This window comes from Nycticebus coucang, chromosome 16 (assembly GCF_027406575.1).
Source record: "Nycticebus coucang isolate mNycCou1 chromosome 16, mNycCou1.pri, whole genome shotgun sequence".
Classification (NCBI taxonomy): domain Eukaryota; kingdom Metazoa; phylum Chordata; class Mammalia; order Primates; family Lorisidae; genus Nycticebus; species Nycticebus coucang.
This window is the reverse complement of record NC_069795.1, coordinates 84614229-84629451: the sequence shown is the minus strand read 5'-3', so window position 1 is coordinate 84629451 and position 15223 is coordinate 84614229. Positions and strand designations below refer to the sequence as shown.

The window sequence follows — 15223 nt, the reverse complement described above, 5'->3', positions numbered from 1 at the left end:
TGCAGCAGCGAGAATAATGTAGATCTGAGTTACATAGTCAAAATTTTCCATTTATTGGCAACCTAATGGAAAAACTTATTATTTATAAAAACACATTAAAACATTCAAACTTATTCTTATCCAGAATATTCTCTTTTTTTTTTTTATTAAATCATAGCTGTGTACATTAATGTGATCATGGGGCACCATACACTGGTTTTATAGACCATTTGACACATTTCATCACACTGGTTAACATAGCCTTCCTGGCATTTTCTTAGTTATTGTGCTAAGACATTCTTCTAAAACACCTGGACCCTCTTTATTCAGAAAAGGTTTTCTGACACCAACAAAGTGCAGGTATTATGATTGTTGTTAAGGAGACAAACAGAAATGAGACAGGATTCTTGCCCTATATAAGGCATTGCTTAAAAGAAGAGGCAGGTAAAAATGCAAAGATGTTTAAATTAGTACTAACTTGCTAAAACAGAAGTTTGGATCAAGTGAAAAGGAGGTACATGAAGGTATATAGAGATCCTTAGATAAAGAGAAATTTGGTTTTAGCTGGAGGTTTTAAATAGGTCTCACTATAATTTTAATGGCTCAGACAATTAAGAGCCTAATCCAGTGATTTCTAAATCTACGGCATACTGGTGTTCCATAACAGGATGTTAGGTGCGCGGTGAAAACTTTTAAAGATCAATAAATTATTTCCGAAAGAAGTTCAAAGCACTGAAAGTACACACATATATATATATATATTTACTCTTTTTTTGGATCAATGTAATTTAAGTGTGCCGTGGAAGTTTAACTATAGGTTCCAGTGCACCATGAGATAAAAAAGGTTGAACGACACAGGCCTAAACTAAGTTAGAAGCAGTAAGAAGGAAGAGGACATGAAAAGATTTTGAGTTATTCAAAATAGAGAACTAGTGGAAGGAGCTAACTGACAACGTGTAGAAGGTGACACAGGAGGTCGGAGATGATGGCGCTTCTGGCTTAAGTGAATGGTTCTGTTCATTTGGAGAAAACTGGCAGAGTTGTAGTTTAGGACATGCTGAGCTTGAAACATCCACATAATGTGGGGTTGGGTTAGTTCCGTCAGTAGCAGTTTGGATCTGAAGCTCACTAGAGAACGCTGAAGTGGTGGCATATGTTCAGACCAGTCACCACTGGGTCATAGCTGAGAGCGATGGAGCTGGTTGGTGAGAAGGTACCCACGGAAGGGGCATTTATGGGAATAATTGGATTCAAATTTAAAGTTGTGCTTTCTCTACATCTCTTAACATTGATCTGTAAAATCAGGGTTAAATTATATTATTAATACAAAATGTATTATTTTTCTTTTAATCTCTCTCACTAACTCTCTACCATGTCCACATCTGGCAGATATGGTGGCCTTTTCCCAGACAGTCTTGTTTATCTCCCCACCTCATGAAGGTTTTCCAATCTGTTCACACACATATAATTGTGTTACTAATATAAAATAACTATGAAAACAGAAAATAGTCATGGGGAGGGCATTGATTTTAAAATTACAGAACTTAAAAAGAATCTCACATACTATTTTATAATTGCATTTTATATTTGTTGACTACAGTTTAAATGATATTTTCATATAATTCAACTAGCAAAAGCCCTGTAAAGTTAGGATAGCTATGTTTGTTTTTAAAATGAGATCATTTACTCAGAGGGATTAAGTGAATTGATTAAGGACATACAATAGCAGTTCTGTGTCCACTCCCAAAGTTTGCTAATACTCAGGGAAATGGGTATTGTGTGTATGAGTGAAAGAGAGAGGAAGAGAGAGAGAGGCACTGTGTGTGCATTCACACTAACTGATATGATATGCTTTAATATATTGTACATTGCAACTTGGCTCAACTATTCTCAATTTTTCATCCACTTTGTATTTACCACTTGTAGCTTTATCTTTGCTAACCATCGCTTTTCTGGCCTCCTGGGGTACGTGGAGAGTGCTGCTAGGAAGGACCTGCTCACTGAGCCCAGAGCTGGTGAATGATAGTGAGTGGACAGAACAACCATGTTTATTCTTTCTGGCATGTTTACCCACACATTGGAGGGAATCATGAAAGTGAAACTGTTTTAGGAAGGAAGTTCAACTTTATAAACTGAGCCCTTTGGTTGTCTTGCACAACATGTTAACAAATATTCATTGAGTACCTAACCTGCATTGATTACTACAGAACGAGCCATGTGCTAGTAACCTGGACTCCCAAAAAGAATAAAACAGATTTTGCCCTTCAGACACTTATGGTGTAGAGGGAGGAGAAGGCAGAAATGTAATTAACAAATTATAATAGAATGGGCTGTGACTCTTAATAGAGGGATTCACAAGGGGTTATGGGAAGAAACCGATAAGTCCAAAAGTTAACAGAGGTGATGACATTTGATGTAAAGTTTAAAGTGTGGGTTATTTAAGTGTCAAAGAAGGTGAGAGAAGGCATTTTAAGTAAAGGAAACATAATTAAAAGCTGCAAATTACAAAGGTATGTGAAATGTTCTTGAGTAAAGACTAATTCAGTTTAGCTAGAATTTCAGGCGCCTGCGCGCGCACACTTGTGGGCAGGAACATAGAACAGGGTGAAGAAGTGCAGAAACCTCTCTAATGTAGGGAGAAAAGACACTTTGCCTCATCCTTTTATTTTTCTGTATATGCTTGAATTTAGCCAGTCATGGGGACTCTATACAGATCCAGATAAAATGTACAGGGATGATATATATAGTCTACCAAGCAGTGCAACTTCCCAAGTGGTTTCAAGGGTTGGCTATTGGATGGGTTTGCTCTTTAATCCAGGATGCTTCCCTCCCCACATGGGGAGGCTGAAACTATAGCCCAAGGGCTTAGAAAACCTGCTCTGTGGAGGAATGTGGGCCTACAGGCATGAAACCTGGTCTCTTTACCCAGTGTAAACAGGAAGCAAGTGATGGTTGTACCTAAAGAAAACTGAGACTCTAGGCAGTGAACTTCTGGCAGACAGCACCTGAAGCAAACCTGTGGCCCAGGCACCCAGCTGGTAAACAATTATTCTAAAGTCAAGAAGAATGCCACACTCCTGCTGCACCCACCCCTGCACAGCTATAACTTTTACCCGAACCAGCACGCATCCTCTGTGTAACTGGAGTTGTTAAAACCTGACCCTTCGTTTTTTGAGACTGGAATAAAAGAGGAAGCCAGAGGTGGGTGTATAAAAGCTTTTAGAGAAAAGTATGTGGTTGGTGGCATTCATATCAGATGACACAGCATTTCTGTCACACAGATTGAATTCAGGTGCTTAAAATGCTCAAGAGCCAGCTTGGGGACTTGGCCTTTTGTCTGCCTCTCCTTCAATGCACTTCTTGTCTCTCCATAAACTTGGCTCCCCCCTCTTTGAAAGAGCTCCCAGAAATGACTGGAAATGAAGTGCATCTGATTCTAATGAAATGCCAAGTTCATTGAGTATGAAATAGTGTCAAGTTTTTCTTTCCAGTACTTTGATTCTGAGACCACAGAGGATTCTTATGAAATGAAGCTTATGATGAGGACTGAGGAAGCATTCAATAATCCAATTTGACAAACACTTATGGATCTATGAAAAGGCATCCTGATAATCCAGAGAGTGTTGGCAATGCAAATGTTGAGATTTTGAGATGAATTACACTTTGGCTTTCAGGAGATCGTGGTTTGATGATGGTGATGAGGAGGAGGACATGATGGTAAAAACAGTTAGTACACATTGATTATTGGCAACAAGCTTCTTTTATTGCCTTTGCAATATGACTTTAAATTCCAGCCTCATCTCATTCCATTCTCCTAACCCTTCATGTAATGTATGAGCACACAGGTGCACAGGCAGCATATATACAAACCCTTTATTTTACTTAATCTTTACAATTACTGTGTAAGTTATGCTATTCGTAACTTTATTTGACGGAAAGGAGAACTATGAAATTCAGAGAGGTTGGTTAGCTTGTGCAAAATCACACAACTACTTAATGCCATAGTTGTAACTTAAGACCAGATCTGTCTGGTCCCCATACACTTGATACATCATGCTATACTATATTCAGTTTAGCCTTTCAAGAGGGGGTGATTTCTTGTACTGGGGGACATTTGGTGATGTCCCAGTGAAATATTTTGGTTGTCTCACCTGGGCTGGAAGCCCTACTGGTATCTGGTGGGTAGATGCTAAGAAGGAAGTTTAAGATCCTGAAATGCAGAGGGCGTTTTTTCCCCACAGCCCAGAATTATGTGGCCCCAAACAGCAATAGTTTCAGGAGGAAGAAATCTTGAATTAGTTGCATGGACAGCCACACTTGTGACCCTACTTCTTAGAAAACTAGATGAAATATTTGAGTGAAGTATAAGTGAAATGTAATAGAAGAAAAAAGTCAGTTTTTTACCTTGAGTGTGGGTAGGCATTGTGGAAGAGAAAGGGTTTGAGCTTGCTTTTGACAGATGGATAGGAGAGAAAGCACAGTAGATCTTTGTGGATTAAATCATAGGTTCCTAGGCAGCTTTATTCTAGTGATTTTCATTTAAAAAAGCCTTTTAAAAAGGAAATCTTAAATGTAACTCAAATACATAAAACTGACAAATAGAGTCACTCTGACTGATATGATTGGAAGAACTGAAAAAGGTCACCTGCTTAGCTTTTGCCCTGTGTCCACATCCTCTCCCCAAACTCTCAGAAATCTGTTGTTTGAACATAATTCACAGAAACACTTTCTAGCTTTTCAAAAGAATCCAGACTCAGATGATAAAGTATATGTGATCACCTAACCTATGAAGAAATATAGTGTTCTAGGGAAAAGAATTTGAAAATCCAGTACAATAACAAGTACAATATTTACCTTTTGCAAATGAGGAACATGAATCCTTTCCTAAATATTAAAATTTAATGCTAAATTTACTAAATATTATAATTTTATAATACTGCTCATAACAGCAGTGTCTTATACAAGAGAGGACTTTAGGAGTGAAGTCAAGGGACCTGGGTCTAGGCCCTTCCTGTGCTGTTTACTGATTATTTGACACTGGAAAATTCTCTAAGACTTAGACCCTCGGTTTACTTATTATATCCCCTCTACATTGCTTACAATGCCTGGAATCTTGTGCAACAAGAGTTTTTAGAATTTACTGATTTTTACTCCCTGTCCTATATCATATCATTTTAGGTTATTAGCTTCACTTTATGATTATCATTTTGACTTCTGAATATGATTGCTATTATGAAAATTTTCACTACAGACATCAACTTTTCATCTGTATATTCCTTTATGCACCTGGTTCAGTTGTCTACTGAAAATCTGTAAAAGCCCTACTTGGTTAGATAACTCAAACCATACGTCCAAAATGTAATTATTAATCTCTGTACCTCACCCTTTCCAACTTCTACCTCTCTTAGGCTTTCCCAGTTCCATTACAATGTCACTATCTACTCAGGTCAAAAATCTGAGGGTCATCTTCCATTCCTCTCTTCTCTTTACCCCAGAATGCAAACATATCAGCCAGTTCTGTGGCTCTGTCCTTCCCTCCCTCTAAATTTCCACTGCCACATTGGTCCATGCCACCATCATCTCTTGCCTGGACTATTGAAGTGATCCCCAAACTCCTCTTGCTCTCCTGCTTCTGGACCTTAACAACATTCTATTTTTGACTCTATACATCATCTAAGATTATTTTTTAAAAAATAAAAATCAGGCTCTGCGCCCATAGCACAGTGGTTACGGCACCAGCCACGTACAATGAAACTGGCAGATTTGAACCTGGCCCAGGCCAGCTAAACAATGATGACAACTGCAACAAAAAATAGCCAGGCATTGTGGTGGGCACCTGTTGTCCAGCTACTTGGGAGGCTGAGGCAAAAGAATCGCTTAAGCCCAAGAGTTTGAGGTTGCTGTGAGCTGTGACACCATAGCACTCTACTGAGGGCAGCATAGTGAGACTTTGTCTCAATATATATATATATATATATAAATAAATAAAAATAAAAATCATACACCAATTGAACCTCTTCTTAAAGTCACTTCAAAATCCAAAGTCCTTAATATGGCCACACTGAGTCTTTGTGCCCAGTGTTCCAGCCTCCCCTTCTGATCTCTATGGTCCAGTTGCACAGGCCTTTTGGGGGCTCCTTGAATAAACTAAACTTATCCTTCCCTCACAGCTTTTGCAGGTGCCATTTTTTTCCTGCCTGGAACACTTTCTCCACATGCCTCACTGTTCTTTATCATTTGGGTTCCAGTTCAAGTTTTACCTCATCAGAAAGACTTGCCTTGAACGTGATATGTGAAGTAATCCTCACATCAGTCACATTTTATGTCTTTACCACATTTTATTTTTCTCCTAGAATTTATCACCACTGAAACTCACATGTATCTGTTTGTTTTTCCTTTTGGTCTCTTATCATAAGAATGTAAACCCCAGGAAAGCAGGGTTTGGGCTGTCTGTTGAAGCACTTAGAACATAGCAGAATATGGCCTATGAGACAGTTTATCAATATTCTGTGAATGATTTTAGGTGCCTTTTCATCTGTTAGTGACACAGAGACTCACTTTAGAGTACTAATACTGATGCAAATCTTTCACACACAAAAATTAAAGCAGCTAAAACTAAAATGGCTCTTGGTAAATTTAATGAACAAACTGAAAAGTTACATGTTGTTTTTTATATTAAGAAGCAAAATTTGGCCTGAGGAAAGCTCGTCTCAGTAGAGTTAAACATGATTATTAACTGTGTAAACTTAATAGAGTTAAATTTGGCACTCTATATTTAAAAAGTAAGAATCACTGCAGCTCCAGAAGAGTGGTCAGGCTTTGTGAGGACTGGCTGGGAAGGGGTAATGGTGTCTCTGGACCTACTCTGCCTCATTAACTCTATGCCTTCTCCTTTTCTTCCTTAGTTGTCTGGGTTCACATCCAAACTTGTTCCAGCTATCCAGAATGCTTGCAAGGATTCCCCCGGATCTGGAAAAGGGAAGAGGCTGACGGTGTTAACTGAACCCATTTTGATTGAGACCTACGCCGGGCTGATGTCATTCATTGGAAACCGCAATAAGCTTGGCTACTCCCTTGCCCGTGGGAGTATTGGCTTTTGAGACTCTTTTTTGGTACCATATGTACAACCTCCACAAAGTTGTATTGCCAATTCAGCCCACCATATTTTTTTCTGAAACAATTAATTACCTTTGAATAGCACTGCATTATTTTGAATATCTAATATTTCAGGAAATCTAAAAGCTTAAGTGGAATGATAGATCCACACTTTGGAACTCGAAGAATAATTAAATTTCCTTAATTCTAGAAAATAAATACTGCTAAACCCATCAAATATATTATCAAATGAGTGCCTGATTATAACCTTGGGGAAGGCTCTCTGGGTTCGTATTCCTTTGGTTCTCTAAATGCCCTCTGATACTGATTTATTTTTCACTGGGGGCTCATTGTCTCTATCACTTTAGCTACCATTTTAATGGGAATGATTTCCAAATCTGTATTCCCATCCTCCTCAATATTTATTCCAAGATTCAGTTTTTCATTTCCGTCTGCCAATCATCTACATATTAATGTTCCAATGGCCCCTCGCATTCAGCATCTTCAAAATCTAGGATTTTTCTGTGGTGTTGTTATGTTGCCAGTTATCCATCTCTGAAATCTATCAGTTTCAATGTTTTAAATTCTTTGCCAAATAAATATATCCTATGAAGTGCCATATCTATGCATGGCTTAGCATTGTACCCCAATGCCCAAATGTTAAAAATTAAAGTTCTTTTTTTAATTTCAAAATTATTAGTATCTTCTTTCTCCCTCCCATTCTTATAGTGTATTCTTAGATTGAGTTTTTAATTCTGCTTGTCTAATTATTACTGCAGCCTTTTAATTGGAAACTCTATTCCAAATCTGATCCTGTTTCAATCTATTCTGTACTTGGTTTCCAGATTCTCAAAGAAAATTTGAATATATCAGTCCCTTGATCAAGAACTTTCAATAGCTCATTTCCTTTTGGTATTTTTTTGTTTAAGCATTTTTTCAAGAGCAGATTCTTTCCTTCTAAAGAGCCCTTTTTAAGAAGCCTAATACTTAAACCAGGTAAAAGTAGGACCACTGTGGTTGAAGTGGAGCTGGTCATGCCACTGGCTACCTCCATTTCAGACTTCAGTGGTGCCCCACTGAATCCACAGATCTCAGAGGGTTTTCTGGACCATGTTTAAAAACTCATTTCTTGGGCAGTGCCTGTGGCTCAAAGGAGTAGGACTCCGGTCCCATATGCCAGAGGTGGCAGGTTCAAACCCAGCTCTGGCCAAAAACTGCAAAATAAAACAAAAAAACTCTCATTTCTTCTTTGCTTCTTTCTGATTGAGGTCTAATTTTGAACAACCCAGGAGATTATGTCATCTACATCTCTTCAAGTTTCTTTTCTGTTTCATTTTAAAACCACATTTCATTTAAATTTAATGAGCAAACAAGTGTTTGTTGAACACCATAGACATTATTACAATAAGCTTCTTATTTTTTCTAAGATCCAAAGTTGAGACACCTCAGTTCATACTAAAGTTTAAAATTCAAGTTATTTTTTCTTTTTTTGGCCTATGGGAAGTTTATTATTAAAGTCTTTTATTTGAAAACCTTCCTTCCTCAATTTTGAAGATTTGTCCTCTGATATATTCACGAACATTAATTGATGCAGGCATTCACAACTCAAACCTTGAATCACACTCGTTTTAGTTTCTCTTTGTTTACTTCCATTAATAATTCTTTCATTTCTTCTCTTTCCCCTTTATCGCAGCCTCCTCCTCCCCTTAATGGCAAATATTGTTCCCTTAAGGCAGGAAACTTTCTATTCAGACTGTAAAAGGAAATGTTGAAATCCTTAGCTGTCCTGTCAACAGTAGTGGAATGAAAAGTCATTGGATTATCTTGGCAGTGGTTCTGAAGCAGGCACAATTGGCAAATATTATAATTCTGCTGCTCTTAAATCCCCATTTGCCTCAAGATAGTGGCATTTATTGGCAAAAGCCTCTGAAATGTCCAGCATATGCTTTTGAGTTACCATTTAAGGATTAGACTGGCAATTGACTTCTCTCTGCACATTCGTCCACAGGAACCTAAGCTAGACTATTCTCAAATGACCTTCTAAAGGACACAGTATAGCCTCATCAATGGAAGCAACTCAGAAGGGATGGGAGGAGGTGGTGTTTCTTAGCCCTGACATCTAGTCTATAACAACAGGATAGGCATTTACTGGAACCAAAGCTGATTTTCAGGCAGAAGACTGAACTGAGAGATGACAGAGAACTGTCCACACGCCATACAGATTGTCTCTTGGGGTATTCTCTTAACTGACAAAGGGGTTCTGGAAAGCAGGATTATGACCAGAGGTTTAGAGGATTCAGACATCTGAATAGCAGTTCAAAATAAGGAAGAACTTCCTACAGCTATAAATGTTCAATAATGGAACAGGTTGCTTCTTAAAATAGTGAGCCCACCATCCCTTGACATGGTCAAGGAGGGACTAGATAAAGTGGAGATTGTTTAAGGGATTGCTATATTATCACAATTTGTAAAATGATTGGTATAATCTTTCAAGGCCAATAACTTTATGAGTCCCCAAATAATTTTTCCTAATGAGTAGATAATTTGATCCCTTTTTTCTTTGTAAAGAGTTGAATCAATCTTTTGAGATCCTGAAAAATTACTTTAACTATCCTAAGGTTTACTTTCCTTATCTGCAAAATAGAGACGTACAATAATAATATACTTATTCCATAAAGATCTTGTGTAGACTGTATAAAATGTTTTATTAAATACTAAGCATTGAATACCTACCTGTAGAGTGATATGACTTTTGCAACAGAAAACAGGACAATGTCCAAGAGAACTGAATTCAGTTCCCTGCAGAAATTGCTTCTTGATCATTGTGGACCTACCTCCTATGGCTTTCTCATTTGACACTTGGTGTTCTTACTTCGGCTCTTTGTCCTTAAGCTGAACGAACAGTCACAAACCAGGGGACCTGTACATATACTGGGTTTTTTTTCTTTAGCCTACGTGGAGTACTGCACCACTAAAGTTGTTCAAGGGGGCATGATAAGTTTAGCTGGGAACAGGATTAGACACAAAAGACTTTAAGTACAGTAAAAAGCATATTATCACACAACAGAAATCATGGTTGGCAACTTTATTTGAGTTTTGTCTCATTCAGGACTTTTCACTAGAAAATCTCTAATTGATGCTATTTCAGAAACTACTTGAGCAACTCCACTGACAAATTCCTGTCTTCTGATACATCTTTGGCAGTTCTGATGGGTGTAGAAAGTTCTCCTATTGACCGAGAACATGGAGCACTATAAAGTCTATCTAACATCTCTTTCACTAAACAAAGAAACACCCCCCAACCCCCCCCCCCACAAAATAAACCTGCCAAAAGTCCTGTGGACTGCTTGGGTTCCCCTGCCAGGATGTGGGACATTTGGATACAGAGTCAAAGCTGGTGGATTCTTTAACCTTTACAACAAGGGAGCTGCCAAAAAATCACTGCGCCTGCACACCCTCCCCCTGTCCCCCACTTTGGTCAATTGATTCTCTATTGGGGTCTACTCTTTGGCCCTCTTCTAAGGAGAGGAGCTAATTATGAGTTAACTACTTTTAGATCTTTTGCTTTGAGGCAGATTTTCTTGTCCCTTTGTTGAAGCCCTCCTAAGGAAGCCAATCAACTCACAGAGCCCTGAGGCACAGAAACCATCTCACCAATGATTTCATTTCATAGAACATAAAACAAAGACCTTAAAACCAGAAAGAAATTGCTCAAAAAGAAGATGGGTGAATTTTTGGAAATACTGAGATAGACTAAATCTTCCAGTTCCTATTTCCAGCCCACTGCTCTTTCTAACATAAAATCTACATTCCCAGAGAAAAGACATGTAACTTAAATCGATGGATCATAGTTGTTGGGTTAATTCTGAGGTGAGAAAACAATAGGTCACAATTGTTTAGGGGGAATTTCCAGAAATTGCTTTTGTTTTCTTAAAGGCTAAGGCTACTCATAGAGCTCTCTGATTTCCTATCTGATCAAAAGCCCAAAGCTGCGGAAGCCAGCAGAGCCAGCAGAGATTTTGTAAGGCAGCTTTGCCTCTGCCTGGCATTTTGTGGGGCAGGAGAGGGGAGGGTGAAAGTATTAAATTTAGGCTTAAAAGCTCCTCAGAAATTCTTTACACACAAGACACCAAGTTGGCGAAAAGAAGATGACTTGTGCCAAGGGGAAGAAAAAGAGAGACTAATGCCTGTGGTTTTCAAAGGTTAACAACAACATAAAAAAGCCCCAGTATTTGCACAGGGATGAATGCTCATTGGCTCCCAGCCAACAATTATACAAGGACTTGTGCCCACATCCTGTCCCTGTGGTTTGGGGACGCTGCTCATGAGTGACTTCTTGTGCTTAGTGGCAGGAAACTTGAGTCACTGGTGTGTAAACCCACCTTTGGGCTGCACCTCCCCAGCATGCTCCGAAAGCAGCGGGGGGCCAGGACTCTCCTTGTAGATCCCAGCTCCTCAGAGCCTAGGGGAGAACTTCACCCAGGCTAGGGACTCACCTGTAGTCGATCAATTGGTAGTTTATTCCTCCTGGTTGTGGCAATTCCGTAGGATAATTCTGTAGCCATAAAAAGAAAGTATGAAACCTGTAGAAGATTAAAACTGGACCCACACCTTTCACCATTAACTAAGATAGACTCTCACTGGATAAAAGATTTAAACTTAAGACATGAAACTATAAAAATACTTGAAGAAAGTGCAGGGAAAACTCCTGAAGGAATTGGCCTGGGTGAATATTTTATGAGGAGGACTCCCCAGGCAATTGAAGCAGTATCAAAAGTACACTACTGGGACCTGATCAAACTAAAAAGCTTCTGCACAGCCAAGAACATAGTAAGTAAAACAAGCAGACAGCCCTCAAAATGGGAGAAAATATTTGCAGATTATACCTCCGATAAAGGTCTAATAACCAGAATCCACAGAGAACTCAAACGTATTAGCAAGTAAAGAACACGTGATCCCATCTCAGATTGGGCAAGGGACTTGAAGAGAAGCTTCTCCAAAGAAGACAGACGCATGATCTATAAACACATGAAAAAAAGCTCATCATCCTTAATCATCAGAGAAATGCAAATCAAAATTACTTTGAGATAGTTACTAACCAGTAAAAGTAGCCCACATAACAAAATCTCAAAACCAGAGATGTTGGCATGGATGTGTAGAAAAGGGCACACTTCTACACTGCTGGTGGGAATGCCCACTAATACGTTCCTTGTGGAAGGATGTTTGGAGAATACTTAGAGACCTGCCATTCTATCCTATAATTCCTTTACTAGGTTTATACCCAGAAAACCAAAAATCACAATATAACAAAGACATCTGTACCAGAATGTTTATTGCAGCCCAATTCTTAATTGCTAAGTCATGGAAGAAGCCCAAGTGCCCATCGACCCACGAATGGACTAGCAAATTGTGGTACATGTATACCATGGAATATTATGCAGCCTTAAAGAAAGATGGAGACTTTACCTCTTTCATGTTTACATAGATGGAGCTGGAACATATTCTTCTTAGCAAAGTATCTCAGGAATGGAAGAAAAAGTATCCAATGTACTCAGCCCTACTATGAAGCTAAATTATAACTTTCACATGAAGGCTATAACCCAACTATAGCACAAGAATATGATGAAAGGGCCAAGGAAGGGGAAGGGAGGGGGGAGGTTAGAGTGGAGGGAAGGCAATGGGTGGGGCCACACCTACAGTGCATCTTAGAATGAGTACAGGTGAAACTTACTAAAGGCAGAATACAAATGTCTACATACAATAACTAAGAAAATGCCATGAAGGCTACGTTGAACAGTTTGATGAGAATGTTTCAGATTGTATATGAAACCAGCACATTGTACCCCTTGATTGCACTAATGTACACACCTATGATTTAACAATAAAAAGGTAAAAATAAAAAATAAAAATCAAATTAAATTAAAAAAAAAAAAGAAAGTATGATATCCTATCCTAGCCCTTCTCTTTCTTCTCAAAACCCAAGACAAAAACCTTGAGCCCTATTTCATTTCAGGGCGGGCTTCAGCCAATGTGAAACGTGAGGCTGCTGCTTCGCAGCCTGGATCTTGCACCTCACGTGCTCCTTTACACTTAGTGTTGGAAAAGCTTTTAGTAAACGTCTCACATATCCCCTTTTCAGTGAAGCCAAATGCAATCCACAAACCTAGCTAAATGAACTCTTGTGTTTTTGAGGTAAATATAGTGTTGGGGGCCTAACGAACATGTCCCCACGAGAACCCTCCTATCCCCCTCCCCTCTCAGAACAAAACACCACAAAGGGCCTAGCTAGTGCCACCCCAAAACTTTGTGCCAACTACTCTAGCCCACCAGAATTCTCTCTTTCCACCACAATGACCACATGTAAAAGAAGCCTCCCACTGCCCTCTGTGTGGACGCTATCTTTGGCTCTGCCCCAGTGGGTCTCTATCACTTTCATTAAACCTGACCCTAACCCCTCCATTCTCTGGTCTCATCTCTGGGTGCACGCACAACCTTTTATATGGGAGATTATGATGTTGTATTATGAATGCAATGGGACAAGTTCTGTGAGCCACTGTGTCTCTTGTGGCCTGCTCACAATGCCCATCCCATGCATCTCAGAAATTCCTATTCCTTCCCTTTATATTCCCTACTCTACATGGAATATTTGAATCTGAGAACAGAAGGGACTTTAAAGGCCATTTAGCTGAGCCTCCTGCTAATTACAGGAATGCTGTCAACCAAGACATTCAGAGTAGATGGAGAGCCAGCTTCTGCAGAGACATTCCCAGGGCACAGAGGGCATGGAACCTTTTGCTTTCTACAGCAGCTAATTCCACTACCAAACAGCTATAGAAAGTAAAAGTCTTTTCTGAATATTGTGTCCAAGCCTTCCTACCTAGAAATTTACTGATTCGGTACTGGATCTTCTTTTGACATTATCCCAAGTAGAAAAATTTTCTATTTTATATTTTTACACTCCAAAAAGCCAGTGCTCTCTCAAAAGGCAGTCATTTTGTTTCTATTTTCTGAGACAAAAACTCAAGTTACTTCATTTGTTATGTGAGACTTTATAGAATTTGTCTCTTGTTTATAAATCATTCTATTTGGTTACCATTTCTTTTAGAATATTGACTTCAACACTTGGCATAGTATTTCAAATGCAGGATAATCAGTGCAGATTAGAATTGGTTTTTATTTTTCACTGTATTCTTATTAATGAATATAAGGTTTCATTCACTAAGGTTTTTTCTATCTTATTATTTGTTTACATGAAAATTACAGTTAACCTCGTATTACATACAAGATAGAACTTTTTTCTGCTTTGGTAAACTCATTCAAGGAATAAGTGAGACCACTTCAGTATGGGTTACTCTTAGTGAATAAGCACTCTTTTCTTTTTTACTGTTTTAAATTATTTGTTATTTTTTTCTAAATTACTTATTTAAAACTTTATAGTTCTGTCCAATTTAGTGTGAAACTTACTCTTCTACAGTATCTGGGAACTGACATTATTTTTACATGGGATTTTTTTCTGTCTTATTCCTAAAGAACAAGGTTGCTTGATTATCAGGATGGATCACAGAGCCAGAACAGTGAACTGAGGGTTTGAGCTACAGAGAACTTTGCCATTGCTTAGTTGCTCATGATGTCCCTATAATGAAAACAGATGGGCAGCCTACTTCATTCCCATTTCATCTGTCTAGGCAGAAGCAATCTGAAGTCTCATTTGAATCAACAACTGCCACTCCAGGATACCACCGTCCTTATTGAATTCAGGGATCCTGGTTCCAGGGCAGTAGTTGCCACTGTCATCCCTGCCTTACAGAAGACAGTCACCATGGAGATGTTTAAGAATGCTTTCCCTCACAAATGTATTTCTCATGGCCTTGGGGATGGAAGGATCTTTGGACTTTCTTAGGGGACATAGAGGCCAGGTGAGGTTTTACATAATAAATTCACCTCAGCATCCCAATCTCTGTAAGTCTTTAGATGCCTTCCTCTGGCATTTCACCTTCATTAATGTATACTTTCTTTGTTTTATGTCTATGTCTATGTTTTAGTTAACTAACAAAACAAATTATTAGAGCCATTTTTAGGGTCTCAAACATATTGAATCAAGAATCCTTGCCTGGTATGCTCTAATCGATAGATTCTTTCTAGTTCCACA

General features: G+C 38.7%; 1 protein-coding gene across 2 annotated transcripts in view; it reads left to right on the top strand.

Annotated features, from left to right (window-relative positions):
• The window catches only part of TPRG1 (tumor protein p63 regulated 1), a 178236-nt gene extending 169778 nt beyond the window's left edge, over positions 1-8458 (top strand). For both annotated transcript variants that reach the window (XM_053565335.1, XM_053565334.1), the window contains exon 6: positions 6885-8458. In XM_053565335.1, coding sequence (XP_053421310.1) covers positions 6885-7079 — 195 coding nt within the window. In that variant the 3' untranslated portion in view covers positions 7080-8458. The remainder of the gene's footprint in view (positions 1-6884) is intronic.
• The last annotated feature ends 6765 nt before the right edge of the window (positions 8459-15223 follow it).